General features: G+C 40.0%; 1 protein-coding gene across 5 annotated transcripts in view; it reads left to right on the top strand.

The window, feature by feature from the left end:
• The window catches only part of gpm6bb (glycoprotein M6Bb), a 30,464-nt gene extending 11,900 nt beyond the window's left edge, over positions 1-18,564 (top strand). For 2 of the 5 annotated variants that reach the window (XM_044217800.1, XM_044217799.1), the window contains exons 2-7: positions 10,907-11,093; positions 11,908-12,064; positions 12,290-12,458; positions 13,573-13,646; positions 13,773-13,838; positions 16,253-18,564. In XM_044217800.1, the coding sequence (XP_044073735.1) occupies positions 10,907-11,093; positions 11,908-12,064; positions 12,290-12,458; positions 13,573-13,646; positions 13,773-13,838; positions 16,253-16,402 (803 nt within the window). In that variant the 3' untranslated portion in view covers positions 16,403-18,564. Of the gene's footprint in view, positions 1-3,317; positions 3,733-10,906; positions 11,094-11,907; positions 12,065-12,289; positions 12,459-13,572; positions 13,647-13,772; positions 13,839-14,302 lie in introns of those variants that run through there. The other 3 variants (XM_044217798.1, XM_044217801.1, XM_044217803.1) reach the window with 3 other exon arrangements.
• Positions 18,565-18,628: the final 64 nt, after the last annotated feature.

Raw genomic sequence — 18,628 nt, 5'->3', positions numbered from 1 at the left:
AGGATTTGACAAGGATATTTCTGGTTCTGCTGCATTGATTTTGTTACTTTTTGTTTTAATCTCTCCACTGTGAGTCCGACAATGTTATAGGAGTGCAACGCTAAATCGATGGAGTACTCTTTTAAGGGTTACAGGTACCTGCAATAAAAGAGAAACATCCAAGGCACTTGTTCAGCAAAAGTCATACAGAATTTGTAATGCTTTTGTTAGTCTGTGGACTCACGGAGGAAAATGGGTCAGCAAACGAATGGATCGGTATAATGGGTTTGCAGTGCGGTGCTTTTATAAACCAATCAATGACTTGGATTCAGCACGACAAACATGAAGGCAGACATACAGAGCAGATTGACCGATGAAGATGCCCTGCATTTAAATCTAGGTCAGCAATGCCACCACAGTACGTAGGAATGATATTCTGCAACAATTCGCCAAAACAGTATTTACAAGAATATCGGTCTCCAGTGTTGTAATATGCCACTAATCACTGTCAAATACAAGAAAGGGAGTGTTACAGCTTTTTGCATGAGAGCAGCAAAATATTCAGGGATATTTGGACCAGTTTGATCAATTTGCTTTCTTGTTTTGGCTTCCCTCACAGACTTCAGCCTTCACAATTAGTCATACCCCATATGGGCCACTCCACACACCCATTTGGCTTCATCTGTCCTCCTGTGCTCTGGTGTGGTGAGCCTGCTTTCTCAGGCTGTCGTTAGTGTTTGCAAGTAGTGCTTGGGCCTGGGCACAGACCTGCATCCCTGAGAATTTCTTCCTCAGTATGAATCAAGCAGGGTGCAGGTCTTCACGGGTGGCTGAACACTGAGGAGCATTCAGGGCCCCCAGTCTCACAGCGTGAAAGGCTGACTCACAATGAAGCCTCCTCCATTTGTCTGAGCTTCATCATCATTCAGATTGTGTCCTCAAGTAGGGGAGTGGTGCTGTCTCAACACTGGAGCTGGGCATGCAGTACAGACTTTGCCTCCTATGTTCACATGATTATTCCCTCTCAACCTGTCACAGTATTTTTGGTAACGCTCCAATCAATCTTTTGCTCTTTATGTGTCTAACAATATCTTTGTTCCTTCATTCATTTGGTACCACTTTACATAATATCTTTGTCATTAAATGATTTTGTCAGTAAATCGCATGACTACATGCAATGTGTAAGGGGTTTCTTACAGGGATGTACCCACAAAGAATTACCACCCAACTCTGCAGCTTTACACAACATTTAAGCTTTTTTTAGCTCATTGTTTTGATTTAAAGTGGTAACACTATATCAGAGAACTCTCAAGTCCCTAAGAAATACTCCAAGTAGACATAATATCATACATTGGATCCCTAGAATTAGGTAAGTCGCGCTTGCATTAGTTGACTGGCATTAGTTCGTTCATTCATGCTTCACAATCACTGGCAGACTAGTAATGTCCAGTCATATTCATGCAGTTGTACTGTGCAGCATGGCCATTATAACCTGACATCTCTCACAATTACTCTGCTGATGTCTTCGTGCCATTTGCTGCCACACCTCCCGCCACCACCACAACCTTCTGCTTATGTGCTAAGATTTTGGTATTGTTGATTTAACTAAAATCTAATGTACTTGTTCTGTTGTGTTTATTAAGGGGGGATTCATTCTCCCTATACAATGCTTATTGCTGCTCTGATTCTTTTCTACCAAAGCTAACTGTGGAACCATTTGCTATAATGGCTTTCCTTTACATAAGTGTCTCTGACTGAAACGGGTTAAGGCCAAGGTGGAGGATATGAATATCTTTCATAATCACTGATTTAATTGACTTCATGATTTGCCTTTAGAGGAGCATCATGAGCATTGTAACAACACTATATATGCTGCATTTCCATTTTTGAGTTTTGCTACAGCTGTTTACACTGGTTTGACTTCTACCATGTTTAGTTACATTACAAAGAAAAAGTTAAGTAATTGTAAATTTTTTTCTTAGCTCAATCTCCAAGCCAAAAAAGCATTATTTTAATTGCAGGGTACATTTGTCATTAATTACAATCAAAGGCATGTGTTTTGTTTGTACTAGAATCCAATACATTTAAGTTTGAAAACACAGGCTGGAACTAGGCTGGATCACATTTTTGGAATTTCCTTTTACATGTGTCCAATAAACTCAGACATTTTGTTGTCTGTACACTTTTAAAGGGCTGCAGATGGATCACTGGTTTGTTTTGATTTTGGTGTACTCAGTAACTTGGAACTGCCTCTGCGTGGTTAAGTGGGATGCATTTAGTCTTGTGTATCAAGTACACTTCTGTTGAAGCTTCACTTGAGCTGCTTGAGTGCAATAAATGGGGAAATCACAAGCACAGCTACCTCTAAATCAGCCGTATTCTCACATATAAAGAGTTCAAGCATCCATCCCTTCTACATATGGGCTGGAGTCTCTGTTCCCCACTTCACAAGGATGTCAGTTCTCCTGGTGTTTTACAGGGCTGACGGTGAAAAAGCTTGAAGATTAGTGCGGCATTTGTTGTTGTGGGATCCCCGCTAAGTTCACTTCCCTGACCCCCGAGGCTCCCCTCCCCTGCTGATCCCCCTCCTCTCTGAGGTCTGGTATCCGTGAGAAGACCCCACTCTAGCTCTGCTCCAGCAGGGCTCTCCCCCCACCGCTGAAAGGCCTTTCTCTCATTAGCATGCCCCTGGGGCTCCTCAGCCCGCTGTTGCCAAACAAACACAGCCAAGATCTTCTTCTCCATCTCCCTTACTGTCTGTTGCTAATCTCTCGCTCTCAGTCTTCCTCTATCTCTGTTATTTTTAACAAGTTGTTCCTCACTGTATCATTCTCTTATTTCTCCCTACTTTATGAGCCCCTTCGCCCCTCTTCATGTTTCTACCCTTATGAGTCTCTGGAACTCCCATTTTCACATGCAGTTTCCTCTGTTGTTTGTATCAGCCCAGAGGACACTCTGTCTCCTTGTTTAGGAAATGTAGATCTGCCTGACTTTCCTGTGTCCTTTTTATGTGGGATAGAAGCCACCAGATGGAGGGAAAACAGCGGTCAGAGGTTGCTAATATATGCTGAAGGAGCAGAGGGCATATGGTGCAAATCAGAAGATGAAGGGCTAACCCCCCAACCACTCCACAGCATGCACACACACATGCAATAGAGAGAGGTGATTGTGCGCCTATATGCTTTCTGCCCCAGCCTATACAGCACAGAGTAGGGTTTTCACCCATTCAGTCAACTAAAGTAGGGGTTCCTACTTACTCATCTGCACCCCCTCTCTGATATAACAAACCTGTTCTCACTAGGCAGCTTGCTCTGGATTGCTATTCAGGGTTCTACTTCAGTTTCTGAGACGGAGAGAGGAGGGAGTTTGAATTTGACTCAAAGCTGAATCCCAAAACAGTCAGTACAAACAGAATAGATGCACATTTTGCCTGTGAAACTGGATATATGACTGGAGAACGCACTAAGCTCAACCAAATCCCTTCTGACAAGACCTCTGCATCTTGGAAAGGAACTGTGGGTATACAGTGGAGTGGTGCCTTCGTGAGGCAGGACGAGACCAAAAGAGCGAATGTGGAGGAGAGAGCAAGAGCGAGAGAGAGAGCGGAAAGGAGAGTGAGTGAGAGAGGCGAGAGCGTAAGGGGGAGAAAGGAAGAGAGAATTTGCTGAAAGGAAGCATTTTTGTTGGATGGGAGAAAAACAACCATGGAAACTCCATCAGAAGAAAACCAAGACCAGAGGCAGGACAAAAGAGGTACCAATGAGCGCTTACAAAGAGTCAGTTCAGTTCTTTTCACTGCTGTGTTTACTGGGGCTTTATCCTACTCCAGCCCGCTTGGTTTCACTCTACACAAATAGTTGGGTAGATTTTGCTCAGCAGGGACTTCATATTTTGAAATGTCAACCCAGCATTCTAGACTCAGTGTTTGTACGCACATAATTGTTGATAATCCAGTTGCGGATTGTGCATCACTGCCTGCAAAAATTGTCGTCTCTGTCATGCTTTGCCATGCATGTTTTTTTTTCTGCAGTGTTTTTTGCTGGTGCTTGATTTATGATCTAATTAGTTTAAGTATGTGGGATGTTTTTAGCAGACCTGTCTCCTGTCTCCTGTGTTGCCGCTAGTCATCATCGTGCTAGTGTCTCTTTAAAGGACAATGAGCCTGTTGCAGAATCAACACCAAATCGATCAAACCTCAGGGTGCGTTTGAGTTGTTCTTTCAGGGGGGGACCGATGATTAATGAGGTGGATGAGGGGCTGGCAAGGACAAAGATAAATGAACCAGTCATTGCCAGTCTCACAAATAGACAGCTGTGAGGAGTGTGTACATTAAAGACAGAGAGAGAGAGTCATTAACTTCCTCACCCCCTTCTTGTAGGAATCAACAGAAATCATTGATTTTTGATCAATTGCTTTGATCCGAACATCTATTCCAGGTAAAATATTGTACATTCAGACAAGCATTTTTCCCATGAAAGGCTGTGGTGTCTCTCAGGGTGCTTAATAATGTAATATTCTGCAAAAGAAGTCACTAACTTTGACACCTCTCTTTTCTTTTAGTGATATTTAATAAGCTCTAAATTTCTATAGAAAAAAAATGTATTACCTACTGTATTATTGCACTTTTGAAAATCTTGACAAAGTCATGTTAGACTAACAGTAACAGTGACGTGCATTTAGAGCTGTAACTAAAGATTAACTTAGCTTCCCAGAGTCCAAATTAGTTTTGCCTGACCGAAAGTTAAAAACCAAAAGGTATTCAATTTACAATGATTATAAAACTGAGAAAAGCAGCAAATCCTCACACTCGAGAAGCTGGAACCAGGTAATGTTTAGTAGTTTTGCTTGATGAATGACTTAAAAGATTATATGATTGCAAGAATTGTTGTTAATGAATTTTCTGTAGATTGACTGAATGTTTATGTTTTTATGAAGACAATAGAGAGCTGAAAGGAAATGAGGGGAGAGTGAGATGGGGAATTACATGCAACAAAGGTCTTTGCGATCACATGGTTGGAGCTCCTGTCTTTTTAAAAGGAGCGGTTCCTTGTCTTAGAAAGCTTAGGCTGGGTCGGGAACCTGTGTGCTTGTAAAGCCCATTGAGACACTGTATGTGATATTGGCCTATAAATAGAGTAGACGTGATTCGACTCTCTCATCATTTACTTACACAACATCACACAACTCGTTTGCATATTTACTCCTCTACTGTATCCAAACACAGTTTGTGAGCCATTGCAGCCATCAGTGCCTCTTGTCATTGAATACACACATCTCCCTCAGCTCCTTTCACACACAGCCATGTGTGAGCTGCAGTCAACAGCTATTAGCTGACAGAGTATAAGTTTCCCTTGTTAGATAAGTAAACAGTGAGAACACTTTTGACCAATTTGCAGGCTCAGATCTCCCCTGTCCCTCGAGAATGGCCATTATAGCCATTATGGCATTTTTAAGTATCACTCCTCTCAAAGTGGAGAGTGTGGAAAATAAGACTCATAAATGTTGTTTTGGCAGCTTGCCCCAGTGAAGCAACAAACAACAACACTTAGCATTAGCTGTAAACAGGCACATCTGTTAGTAATGATGCTAGATGTTACATTAAAACTGGATGCCATTTTTGACAGAGCTGGAAGCCAGTTTGTTGTTCAGGACTCAGGGATGAGATGGAAGAGTTGCAATGTCCAAGTGTGTTTATTTGTGTGAGTGGGGTTTGTTTGTATATGATATACATACTTTTACTATGTATGTATTGTCTTGCATGTGATTCTTTGTTTGCGTAGGAGCGGGTGTGTCTGTGTTTGTGTCTGGTATGGACATCAAATTAAGCAAAGTTTTTCAAAATTTAGAAATTTTTCCACTGAGGGTCCCAACTGTTAGAAGATTTCAGCTTTGCGGTGTCGACAGGCTGTGTTCACATGATGTCTGTTGTTGAAGAATGGAGGTTAGTGATGAAGCGGAGCCAGCTGTAGGGGTTAGTGTGATGAGTCTGAGCTCAAGCAAACTGTGGTGATGCATGGTGGAATTAACCTGTTTGGAGTCACTGGGGCAAACATTTGCTGTTGGGCTCCTGTTGCCCCGCTCTAAGTACAGTGCACACAGCACACTATAGATGGCAGCTTCTTTATATTTTGCTGACAAACCAACAAACAACTGGTACAGGTATAAGTAGTCTTCCTATTAGGGCTGCAACTAATGATTGTTTCTTGACATCTTCAAATGTCCTATTGTTGTTTGACCAACAGTCCCCCAAGATATTCAGTTTACTATCACAGGAGACTAAGAGAACCAGATAATATTCACATTTAAGAAGCAGATTCATTCTCTGTCCATCAACTAATCTATTGATTGACTAATAGAGTAATTGATGGAGCTCTAACTCCTAGAATACTACCTGGTTCTAGGTTTTCTGTTCATAAGTATGTGGTAATTTGACAGCTTTATTTAAGAAAAGGGCACCATGTGAGCACAATATGCTACACTAAAATAATAAATAATAAAACTACATTTTGACACAGGGCCCTCTGCAAGATAGGGCAACAAGATTATTTAATAATGCACGTCCGGCCTGGGACCTTTTTGTTGCATGTCTTTCCTCCTTTCTCTCTCCCTTCATTGTCTGTCTCTCTCTACTGTTGGATATCAAATAAAGGTATAAAATGCTAAAAAAAAACAAACAAACAGCTAACAATGTAAACCTAGGGGTTTTTGAGCCACTGGAAGTCTGGGGCCCTGGAGTAGTTGCCCACATTGCCCACTTGGTAATCCAGCATTGTAGTTATTAAACACAAGGCTAAGATGCACCATTGTTTTTTTGGTCACTCTGTCTAGCTTGCGCCTCTGTCTGTTTGTCTGTCTGCCAGCTTTCCTGCAACTCATGTCGGTCTTAATGAGCCATCTCATTCACACATTGAGATGCTTTGACAAACAGGATCCTGCTGGAGTGTGAATTGGCTGCTGTGGCCCATTGTGTGAAATATGTGCAGTGCTGAAGGGGCACACAGGATGGAGCTCAGTGGTGGGCTTGTCCTGGGCCTCAAGCCTGTGGGCCGGAAGAGCGGGACCGTGCTCCACTGCCATTCTGAATGGCCCCTGAGAGTCCAGTGTGATGGACAGTCTAGGGCTGCACACACTGGCTCTTTGTATCAGGGCTTCTTGGACTCTTTCTCTGTCTCTATTTTGTTTCTGTCTCCCTCACACAATCTCATATATACAAACACACACACGCACACATACACACACACACACACACACACACTTTTTCTCACACAAGCAAATTTTTCCCTCTCTCCTCGTGATCCCAATGTGGCGAATCTAGCCTCTGCTGTAAGGCCTGACATTGTCATTACAAACAGTCGCTAACTGTATTTCTTTCTCTCACTTTTTTTTGCATTCTATCTCTCGTCCTCACATTCATGTACTGTAGCAGTGAGTTGGAGAGTGGAGAGTCTTGAAGTGGCTGGAGGTCTAACCAGGAGTATTAGTCAGGGACTGGGAGCATGTGAAAGTCATCAGAGGGAAAAGGCCCAACGTGATTTTCATTTATGGTGCTCCACTAAGAACAAGCCAGCAGGATCCATTTAGTACAAGCTTGTTGTTGAGAGAGTCACCAGCTCCTACTGTTATGCTCTGTGGAGGATGATTGGAAATAAAGTCTGGCCCCCAATATCCTGTGTGCTATGAAATCCCACACAGTACACTCAGAAAACAATCCGCACTTTGCTGTGTGGTAGGTTTACCTCTATAAAATCTTGTGTTACGCATCAGTCTGTCTAATTGCAGAATCCATCATCGTCTTTGAACTAGATTTGTAATTTAAATGTTTATAACGTAAAGGAATTATTTAACTTTAAAAAGAATAGTACATCTGATAAGAGATGTTTGGTTTTGAGATAAATATTGTTTTGGGTTTTTTTACACAATATTAAAACAATAACTTTACCTCTCGGGAAATATTCTTGCTTTGCTTTCTTGCCAAGAGTTAGATGAGAAGATTTATACCACTCTCACATCTGTCCGATAAATACAGTATGAAGCTCCTGGAGCCTTGTCGTCACTGAGAGGTTACCAGGCAACCACTGGAGACTCCAGGAAATCACTGTATCTGGCCATGAAATAGTCCCACACATAAACCCATTGAAACCATAAATTATTGTTTTTACACTTTTGCACAGATTATACAAACAAGATATGCGTTAAATTAGTGAGCTTTAGAGCTGCTGTAAGCTAGATTTCGTTACCTTTAGACAGAGCCAGGCTAGCTGTTTCCATCTGTTTCAGTCTTAATGCTAAACTAAGCTAACCAGCTGCTAGCTGTAACCCTATATTTAACGAACAAATATGAGAGTGGTATCGATCTTCTCATCTAACTCGCAGCAAGAAAGCGATTAAGTTAATTTCCCAAAATGTCAAATTATTCCTTTAACCCAACAGTGCAGCCTTCCTCAAAAAAAAAGGAAAAATAAATAAAGCTGGAGATGAAGAGTGATTCTGAAACATGCAGCCTAAAGTAGGCAGATTTAATTATAAGAATGCACGTAGTATCTCACAGACCCTACGATTACTTCAAAATCGCACCTCTGCTTTGAATCCATCGACTGAATGACATTTTATTTTGGTGCAGACTACTGTCCCCATGGTACTTTGTGCAGGACTGCTTAAAAGTGGTGCTGGGCTTTGATGTCATTTCTGTCTCCCCTGATGTCTAATACCAAGACTAAAGCATTCACAGAGGCCCTTTGTGAACAGAGTAGTATTCCTGAGGTTGCTAATAGTTGAACCAAGTCTGTCCTTGTGCCAGTGTTTTTTCAGTCAGCCAGAACAGTTATACTAACCTGCCAACATGTCCAGTCCAGCTGTGAAAATACCACCTTGGATTTATTGTGTTATTAAGCATAACAACCAGTAAGTGACACAAGGTTTCTCCACTTAGAGAGAGATGTGTAACCAACATTCTCAGTCTGGATGGATAGATGCTTCAAAAGCAAACCACTCCTATGGAATGGACACTAATCAAACAGATGGCTTATCGATCGGATTGGTGGCTTTCAAACATAATGTTTTCTCTCTCTAAGTGCTCCAAGTTAGACAAGCATGGCAGAAGCAGACATGTCAGTCTGACCTTCTCCATGGGAGTTTGCTTACATTGTCAACGTGACGTTTCAATGCATTTGAAGCATTTCAATATACATTCAGAGACAGTTTTATTTCATAATGGCTTTAGACATCCGTATCTGTGGTCAGACATTTTTTTTCTCATTGTCAGATCCAGTAAAATTCAGGCAATCAAGGCAGACTGACTGTCATAATGATATCATGGCAATCAGCTTTTAGTCAGTTGATCTAATGAGAATAGTGACGCATTTGAAGGCAGGGTTTGCCTTTTTGAGTTGAGTAGTCATGCTGATTTTCATCCATGATATGTCACAGTTGATTTCAATCAAATTAATTCATAATAAACCACTGTGACTGCTGTCACTCTGTGCACATTTAATACAAGATATTTGGTAATGGAGATAAACCCTAACCACACTTTTCATATGGAAACATTTCTACTCTTCAGGAGAGTGAAATGTGAGAGCTAGGATCAGAACTACCTGGCAGTGACATTCACTACAAGAGCAGCTCTTCCTTTAAATGGACTGTATTTACTTTGCAGCTGGGCTCAATATCCTATGGAGCTCATGCGCTCTGACTCCCAGCAGCCCACTCACCCTCTCCCACATGTTCATCAGAGAAATGTGGGCTGCAGTAGAAGTTAGCGACTCTGCTGTGGCCACACTCATTGAGTTGTGTTTAACATGCTGCCATGGCAACTCCTATTCACCCACCATGGGACAATTATTATCTCCCTGTACTACACAAACAGTCAGGACGAAGCATCTGAGGGCAAAAGTATTGGCCCAGCAGCAGTATATCTGTTTTAATTTCCTTTGTCACGGCAAAGAGCACAAACACAGATGAACTTTCAGGATTGCCGCCTCCATGGAAGAGGCGAGCAAGTAGAAAATAACATTTGGTCTGTTTTCTTCAAGAAATACACAAATTTGTGTGGTACTATGATAAGCTCTGTGGCCTCCCAGTTCGTGTTTGTGTGTACCTGATGTATGTAAGTCCAATATTCACTTTTTGGTCTCCACCAACTCCTGAGAGATATATCTGGCTCTTTAGCTGCTAAATGCTCCGTAGAGTTGAGGGGAACTATAGAGTTGGTGATAATTCTCTTTAGGTTTGTCACTACAAGCAACATCTGTCACATACACAGTCATTTCATCCATTGTTAATGTAAACATATTGATTTATAGCAAGCTAGCAGCTTTAAATACTTTAGTTGCAGAGTGACATCAAGCAAATATGTGAGCTTTAAAACATTAACAGCCATTGACCTAGATGTCCTATGACTCAACTACATCCTGTCAGACACATGTGGATCTGATTGGAAGCACACTGGTTTGTTTGTGTGTGTCTACAGACAGTGCATTGTGGTGACTGGCTCCATTTCACAAGGCATACGAACACATTGGATGAGGCAGATCCATCTGGGTCACTTCATTCCCTCATTGTGAGTTGCCATTGATCTCCATTACAGCTTGGCAGACACCCATGTTTCTGACCTGCTGGATGGCCATTAGTTCCAGTTAAGTGTAGTGATGAATTGTCAGATGAAACATTAAACGCCTCTCCTCTGTGTGGTGGGATAGATTCTTGATGGATGATTAGATGATTCATATGAATATTCATCTCATACTTCATTCCCCTGACATTACTTCCTGTTCTGCAAGTGAAACACAATCTCTTATATGGAACTGGGGGCTGATGTTCACATAGAATTTACTATGTGGCTTTTTAAAGTAAAAAGATTTGGTATAAAACACTTCCATGATATCAAATGAGACTTGTCACTGACACAAGTTTTCTGTTTTTTCTACAGGTTGCTTTGAGTGCTGCATCAAATGTTTAGGCGGGGTGCCGTATGCGTCGCTGGTGGCTACGATCCTCTGCTTCTCTGGCGTTGCCCTGTTCTGCGGATGCGGCCATGTGGCTCTCACTGGCACTGTGACCATCCTGGAAAGCCACTTCTCCAAGGTCACCAGTGATCACGCCATGCTGACTGATGTGTAAGTGACCTCATACTCTATGTATATACGACATGGCTGCTTGTAATGCTGGCACACAAAAAAAAGATAAGTATGACATCCTGGCAAACTCTGTGATCGTTCAAAATATTGGCTTTAATGTCACAGTAGGATTCATTACACAATATGGTCACTGTGAAAATGTGTTCTTACATAACCATCACAGTAAAAAGAGGCCTAAAAGTAAGATAGATAACACTTTTAATGAGGTTGACTTTATGTAGGCTATTTTTAGCTGATAACGTCTCCCACGTTTACCTTATCCTGGAGAACAGTCCTAATAAGGACCTTTTTTTTTTTTTTTTTTTTACAGTGCATCCATTAGTCCAGACAATAAAAGAGGAATGACAAGACACAGGACTGCACATATGATTTATGTTGGCATAGATTTGGAGTGCACTGTTTATGTAAGATGTCTACAGAGGCAGTCTGTCTCTTGGTGGATTATTTCCAGAGACATGCATCACCCGTTATCTCCACATTTGGGCTTAGCGTCTCTCTTCACGTCTTAGGGAAGCTGGACCACGATCTTAATCATGACCATCTGTTTATGATTACTCATGTTTTAAAGATTCCATGCAAAAAAAAAAAGATCATAAGCATCTATTTTCCACACCAGACAGTGGTATATCATGTTATTCATTTACCTGGCATTTTTAGTGGGTCTCTCCAGGTGTTTTGCATAAGGAGGCTAAAACATGTTAGTCATTGATTTGTGCTCATGCTTACTCTGTTTTTAACCTATTGCAGCTTTATAGGCACAACTAAGCTCATGTGTGACATTTCTCTTTAACAGAATACAGCTGATGCAGTATGTCATCTATGGCATTGCTTCGTTTTTCTTCCTGTACGGGATCATTCTGCTGGCTGAGGGCTTCTACACAACCAGTGCAGTCAAGGAACTGCACAGTGAGTTCAAGACCACCATCTGTGGGCGCTGCATCAGTGGGATGGTATGGGACTTGATTTTTAAACACAGAATGCCTAAAAAAGGTTTCATGCCATGTGATTAAAAATATAAAATACATACAATGATGAAGATGATGTTGGTCATTATAGGAGCGAAGTGCGACAGGAAAAAAAGAGGATGAGGAGGAGTGTTGTGTTTTTACATTTTTTTTACAGCTGATTTGGTTTCATGGTTATCTGATAACGTTGTGCCATCTCTGTGTCCTCAGTTTGTGTTCCTCACATACATTCTGGGTGTGGCCTGGCTCGGTGTGTTTGGCTTCTCCGCCGTGCCAGTCTTCCTCTTCTACAACATGTGGTCTACCTGTGCCGCCATGAGGTCTCCCGTGGCCAACCTCACCAACATTGACTCCATCTGTGTGGATGTTCGTCAGTACGGTAAGAGATGAGCACTTTGTCCAAGAGTATGTCTTGTTTGGCATCATTACCGTAGCTTTTATTAGTGCACACACTGAGGTGGCTTAGAACCAATACAATATTCTTAATTAGGGGGTCCAAACCTTTCCAACCTTTTTGGCTTGTAACCCCTTTAAACCAAGCAATATTAACTTGCAAGTCCTCATCACCTGTTGCATGTCTTCTGATTGTGACCAGTTCAAACAAAGAGTAACCCCCCCCCTTTTTTTATTTGAATTTTTTTAAAGGCCTAAAAAGGTAAAATTGTCCAGTAATTCACAAGAAAAAAGCAAACTTAAGAGGAAAGTGTAAAAATCAACATGATTTTGTATGGCAAAAATATGTTAATTGCTTTCCAAATCTTTTAATCATCTTGGCAGATTTGGGAACCCTTGTTCTAAATGATAAATCAAATGTAAAACTACATCTGATTTCTTTCTCTTTTTCACCTCCATCTTTAGTATCACAGTAAACAGTACTGATCAAAACATAACATAACATTTTTTCATAGCTGTGTGTTCCTTAAAGAAATACTCCAGCATCTTACTATTGAAGTGATTAAAGTTGGGGACTTGGAAGGGACAGATTAAAATAAAAGTGCTCCAAATGAAAGCAGCAGATATCTTGACTTTGAGTCTCTATAGGTCAGGCACTAAAAACACTTGATCCTACACTTACCATAATGCACCTTGACTGCATCTTTCATTAGACCCTCCTCGACTGATATGCCCAGGATTTTCCAAACACCCAGTTTGTAATGCAGGCTTTCAATTAAAAATTGATTGCTATCATCAGGAGTTATTCTCTCAGACTTGACAAAGCTCCTCCTGAGCCACAAAACATTTTTCGCAGGCTAGGCTTCGGAGTACTCCTCATGATGAGTTAACTGATCTTCATGTGTAAAATCAGTGGAGTGCCCATTTAAATATAAGTTTATCAGACATTTTAGCAAATAAAAAACAATAATTTTGTGCTTTGTCCTCAACGGACATGAACTCATTAGACTCGAATCATAGTACTTGACAGGTTTGATCATTATTCACATGGTACAATGAATTGGAGTGTATCTGAAAGCCTTTGAATTTCTTGGCTACAGGAATTATCCCATGGAATGCCATGCCAGGCAAGGCCTGTGGATCTACGCTAGGTGACATCTGCAACACCAGTGAGGTAAGAGGTTGTCTTTTATCCACGCACAATCATACAAATGCCACACAGAGGAGAGCAGAGGAGCGTGGCATGGAAATCACTTTTTTTTAAACTGAAGACTAATCACTGTTGCTTGTCTTTTTCCAGTTCTACCTGTCTTATCACCTGTACATTGTAGCGTGCGCTGGGGCGGGAGCCACCGTGATCGCTCTGGTAAGCTTCCCTCCAGTCTCTCCATCCTCTCCCTTTAGTCCACCTTTGCACGGTTTGTATCAGCAGATCATGTGTCAAGTGCTGCTCTTCTCATTCCCATATGGTTTATGTAACTACACTAAGGAAGATTACACAGGCTTTTCCGCAGCTCCAATTCCATTTGCTGTTTACCATCTGCTTAGATTCACAAGGCCCCGTTTTTAAAAAAAATATGGATGGAGGAGAGTGTAGTTAAGGTTTGCTGTTTGTGCGTCATAAAGGTGTCATTTCTAAAAATCATAATCATGAGTTTGAACCACAAAATCACAAGTAGGATATTGTAAAACGATGGTCTTTAACATTTTTTCTTTACTTTTTTTTAACTGCTGGAAAATGATTGGTCACTTTACTAACTTGTCACAGTACTAGTGACGAGGAGGTCACTGGCATGTTCTCTTACAACCTTTTCTGTTCTCTTCCACCAGCTGATCTACATGATGGCTACCACTTATAACTTTGCCGTTTTGAAGTTTAAGAGTCGAGAAGACTGCTGCACTAAGTTTTAAACTGTTTTAAGAGCACAGTACAGCGTTTGAGGCTGTACTGAGTAGAGACAGTTGCCACTGACAACAAATGAACTAAAAAAAAAACAAAACCCTGAGAATAGAAAAATCAACATCTCTCCATTAGTGTAAATAGCTGATTGTATGCTTCCTTTAGCATTTGGTATCCAGGGATATTGCTTGTCTGAGGACACCTGATGAAAGTTGTCTTCAGACTGGGGTGGTATTTAGTTGACTGGTTTGTTCTGCTTTCCTTGGCACTCACTTATAGACATTTGTCACCATCAGATTTTATAGAAATGTGCACAGCTAGAAATCCACAACAGTGTTATTTATATTCATAATGTGTAAAGCTGATTTTGACCTGCACAAAAGCATCAACTGCATGAGTATTTCAGATTTTAAAAGAACCTACAGTATTTAGCATGCAGTACCTCACCTTTTATAACAGGACGAGCATCGGTTGACTGCAGTCAGAGCTGAAATGCGAATTTGTGCACAAACTCCTGAGGCACTTGTGAAACATAAATGTAAGATACTTGTGCAGGTTGTAACGCACAATTTTAAAAATGATCTAAATTGGAAATGAGACCACTCTGAGGTCTGATGAAGACATACACTGCACAAAGCACATGTAGATGTACATTATAAAGCTCTCCACATGAACATCTGATGACAGATATTAAAGGTGTTCTCAGGCTTTATGTTTTTCATTGCCAGATTAGCAGTTTTGGTGAGAATGAATTGTAGTGATACATTTATAAAAGGACTAGCTACAGTGGCAAAGTAGCAGTGGCCAAGTGCCTTGCCCTTATATTTCTATGGTTTCTTTCCTTAGCCTTAAGATTTTGGTGCCGACCCATGAAACCATGAAGTGTTACACAGACAATATTCAGTATTATTTCTTTTGTCACAAGTTAGATTCTAAACTGAACTAAAAACCTTTCATCAACTGTATTATGCTGATGAGTATTACAGTGACCAGTTGTGTTTATTGTAGATTTCAAAGTAATTGCACATACCTAGCACAGCACACTATGATGGGTTAGGCCAGTACCAGAGGTATCCTTCTGCATGAGGCCATAAGCCTCACTTTCATTTCATGTATTTTATATATATATAAAAAAAGAAATTCTCCTGTTTTAGAGTAGAGTAAATGTATATTTTCTATAAGGGCTGATGCTGGTATAGCCTCAGCCATGAAGTTGATGTTTTGTTTCATACATTTTCCTTTTTTTCTTTCTCAAAGTGCCATTAAAGAGCCATTTGTTTTTATCTTAACACTGAGCCTGCATGCTTACATTTTTCAGATTCTTTGATCTGTTTATAGTTACTTATACTCCATATTTCATATATTTAATTTTCTCCTAAGTTTTTGAAGACTGTAGCTTTTACTTTCTATATAAAATAAACAATCTTTGTCTACAAAAGTATCCCTACTTGGTCTATTTCTTATAAATCCTACAGCAATATAATACTGAACCTCATATGGAACAGGGTCAGATTCACAAAATACAAAATCTCATGCTTTGCACTAACCTCAAGCTTTAACAGCTGCATAAAACTTGCATGCACAACCTTTGGTTCTCTTTCTTTTCTCTACTCATCCTGAAGCCTTAAAAGTCTAATTTCTGTAGTATTGCATAGCAGGATAGTAACGTAACTCCAGTATTAGTAATAATTGTAACAGTAATGTTACAATAAGTCTTTTTCAGTAATGTCTTTTGCCACCCTTGTTTGTTAAGTCTTTTTTTAAAGCTTAACTTTATGTTTGTGTATGTCCGTAATGTACATACTGTAGCTCTGACTCCTGTAGCTTGCTTTGCATCTTTGACATGCTCACGGGCCATCAACCTCACCCTTCTCTTCCAGATCCACTTCCTCATGATTCTCTCAGCAAACTGGGCCTACCTTAAGGATGCCAGTCAAATGCATGCCTACCAAGACATCAAAATGAAAGAAGAGCGGGAGCTGCAGGACATCACCTCACGCTCAAAGGAATGCCTCAATTCCTACACATAAGGATATTACACGCTCACACTCTCACAATTCACACACACTTAAAGACACATAGACACTGTGGCCAATCACTGTGGCCCCTTTGGACCAAGACAATGCTCAGCTAAAATAACCTGCCAACTGCCATGACACTGTGCAGTACTAACCAGGCTCCTAACAAACTAATACATCAGTATTGCTTTCTGCACTAACTCACCAAAAAGTGTTTTGGAACTGCTATTTAAAATGTCATTTATGCTGTTTTTGTGTCTATTTTTCTGAATGAATTCTGATATTCATGTAGTGTTTGATTTTTGATTCTCCAGCCCTTTTTATAGCCAGTTTTTGCTGGTGAAGCTTGAGACATTGCACTATTCTTATACAACGCATAACGATGTCCAGTTGTTTTACAGTCTTGCTCTGTCTTTCTTTTGAGCTGTGGTGGCCAGTTTTCCACAAGGGAATGTAACATTTTATTTGTTTGCTCTCTTTCAATCAAAAATGCAGATGAATTATACACAACATGAAAGGCCTTACATCCAATCTGAGTTAGTGTGTCACTTAGATAGAAGAACCATCGATTTATAATGCACTGACAAGACTGTGGGGTGTCACAAGATGTTTTGCTTTGACTTCACAGTAAGGAAGGCGGTAAAATATATAATGTGGACCCAGTTCTGTTGTAAAACTGGGGGTTAAAGTTTAAGTATTTAACTGCAGCTGAATCCTAGTGATAATCTAAGTGTTAATCATTGGTTCTAGATTCTATTTTTCATACAGCTACTTAAAAGTCACTCAGAACATTCATGGCCTACATTAACACTACCTCAGGTATGCACTAGAGCCTATGGAACAATTTAACTGGAACAAACACTTCTCCCTTGTAAAACGATGGTTTGGAAATCCCATTTTAATTGTAAAAAGATGCCTCAGACAGTATGTATCAGGTTAGCTGCAAAGTAAACTAAGCACACACATCAGGAGCTCCTCTACATCACAGTATGATAGGATTTATTTTTTATGCATAATGCCATAACAATAACTTGCTTGCTAAATGTGGACTGCTGCCAATAAGGAGACAGAAGGATGTTCAATGTATTCAGTATGTTAAAAGTTTGGTCCATGTGTATTCATTTATGCAAATGAAAAAAAGATCAAGGCTTGCCTACACAAAGAGCTCTCTGATCCCTCAAATGCTTTTTAGCCCATTATCTATTGTAATATTTGATCATATTGTAATATCTGATAATTTTTTTTTGTTGATTTTGAAAAATCTTATAAAAACAAGTGTAACTATGTCCCATGTGCAATGGTACTTTGGAAAATCCTACAGATCTAAAGTTAAAATGTAAACTTGTTACAAGTCAGGATATTTAGTGTTTTATTTTTGAAGATAAAACCACTTAATTTTTTTCTTAATTTTCTATAATTGCATCTGTTTTTGATGTGCAATTGTCATAATGCTGACATAATTACTCATGTAATCTTTTATTTCTATTAGTTGAGTTACAAGGATAACTTGATGTTTCTTTGTTGCATGAAGACAACTGTTTCTGCAGTGACACGTGATGTACAGTCGTGTATACTGACATCAGTAGTAGGCAGTGTTTGCCTGTTTCCTTTTTTTCCCCTCTAACTGAATACAAATTAATCCATTTTATGTAGCTTATTAGTTATAGATGTTTTTTAGGTTCTTTTATTCAAGTCAGAAGTATATGAGTCTTATCTATATTATTTTGTTGCCTGATAGTATACCTATATTTTCTATGAATGTCAAGGGCTTCCTCGTGAATTACTGATGCGTAACTTTTATTTCAACTTTCAAATAACAATTTGTCATTTCTAAAATTGTATGGCAATCTAAATGGTAAATTTAGCCAAAGTATGAATACCATTGTAACTCTCTGCCCAGTGTTTTACACTGTGAGATAATGTAGTACAAAACCTGCATAGTTCTCTGCAGGACTAATAGCCACAGGTGTACAGTGGCCAAGGAGAAAGATGATCATCTCATTTTTGCATGCTGTGTTTCCTATTGAATGAACCAAAAACTTAAGAATAAAGGCTACCTATGAATCACCAGGAGGACAACAATCCTGCATCCTGTCTGACTGAAAACCCCTTTATGACATTACTCAACTGGCCTGTTGACTGTTTTTATGAAAAAATAAAATAAAACAATCTTCTCTCTGTGTGCTTTTTTTCTTTTACATGATAGCAGTATATTGTTTGGTGGTGTACAATCAATCC

The sequence above is a fragment of the Siniperca chuatsi genome, linkage group LG12, assembly GCF_020085105.1.
Source record: "Siniperca chuatsi isolate FFG_IHB_CAS linkage group LG12, ASM2008510v1, whole genome shotgun sequence".
NCBI classification, from domain to species: Eukaryota; Metazoa; Chordata; class Actinopteri; order Centrarchiformes; family Sinipercidae; genus Siniperca; species Siniperca chuatsi.
Note: the sequence above shows the minus strand (reverse complement) of the source record. Positions and strands in the feature narration are given on the sequence as shown.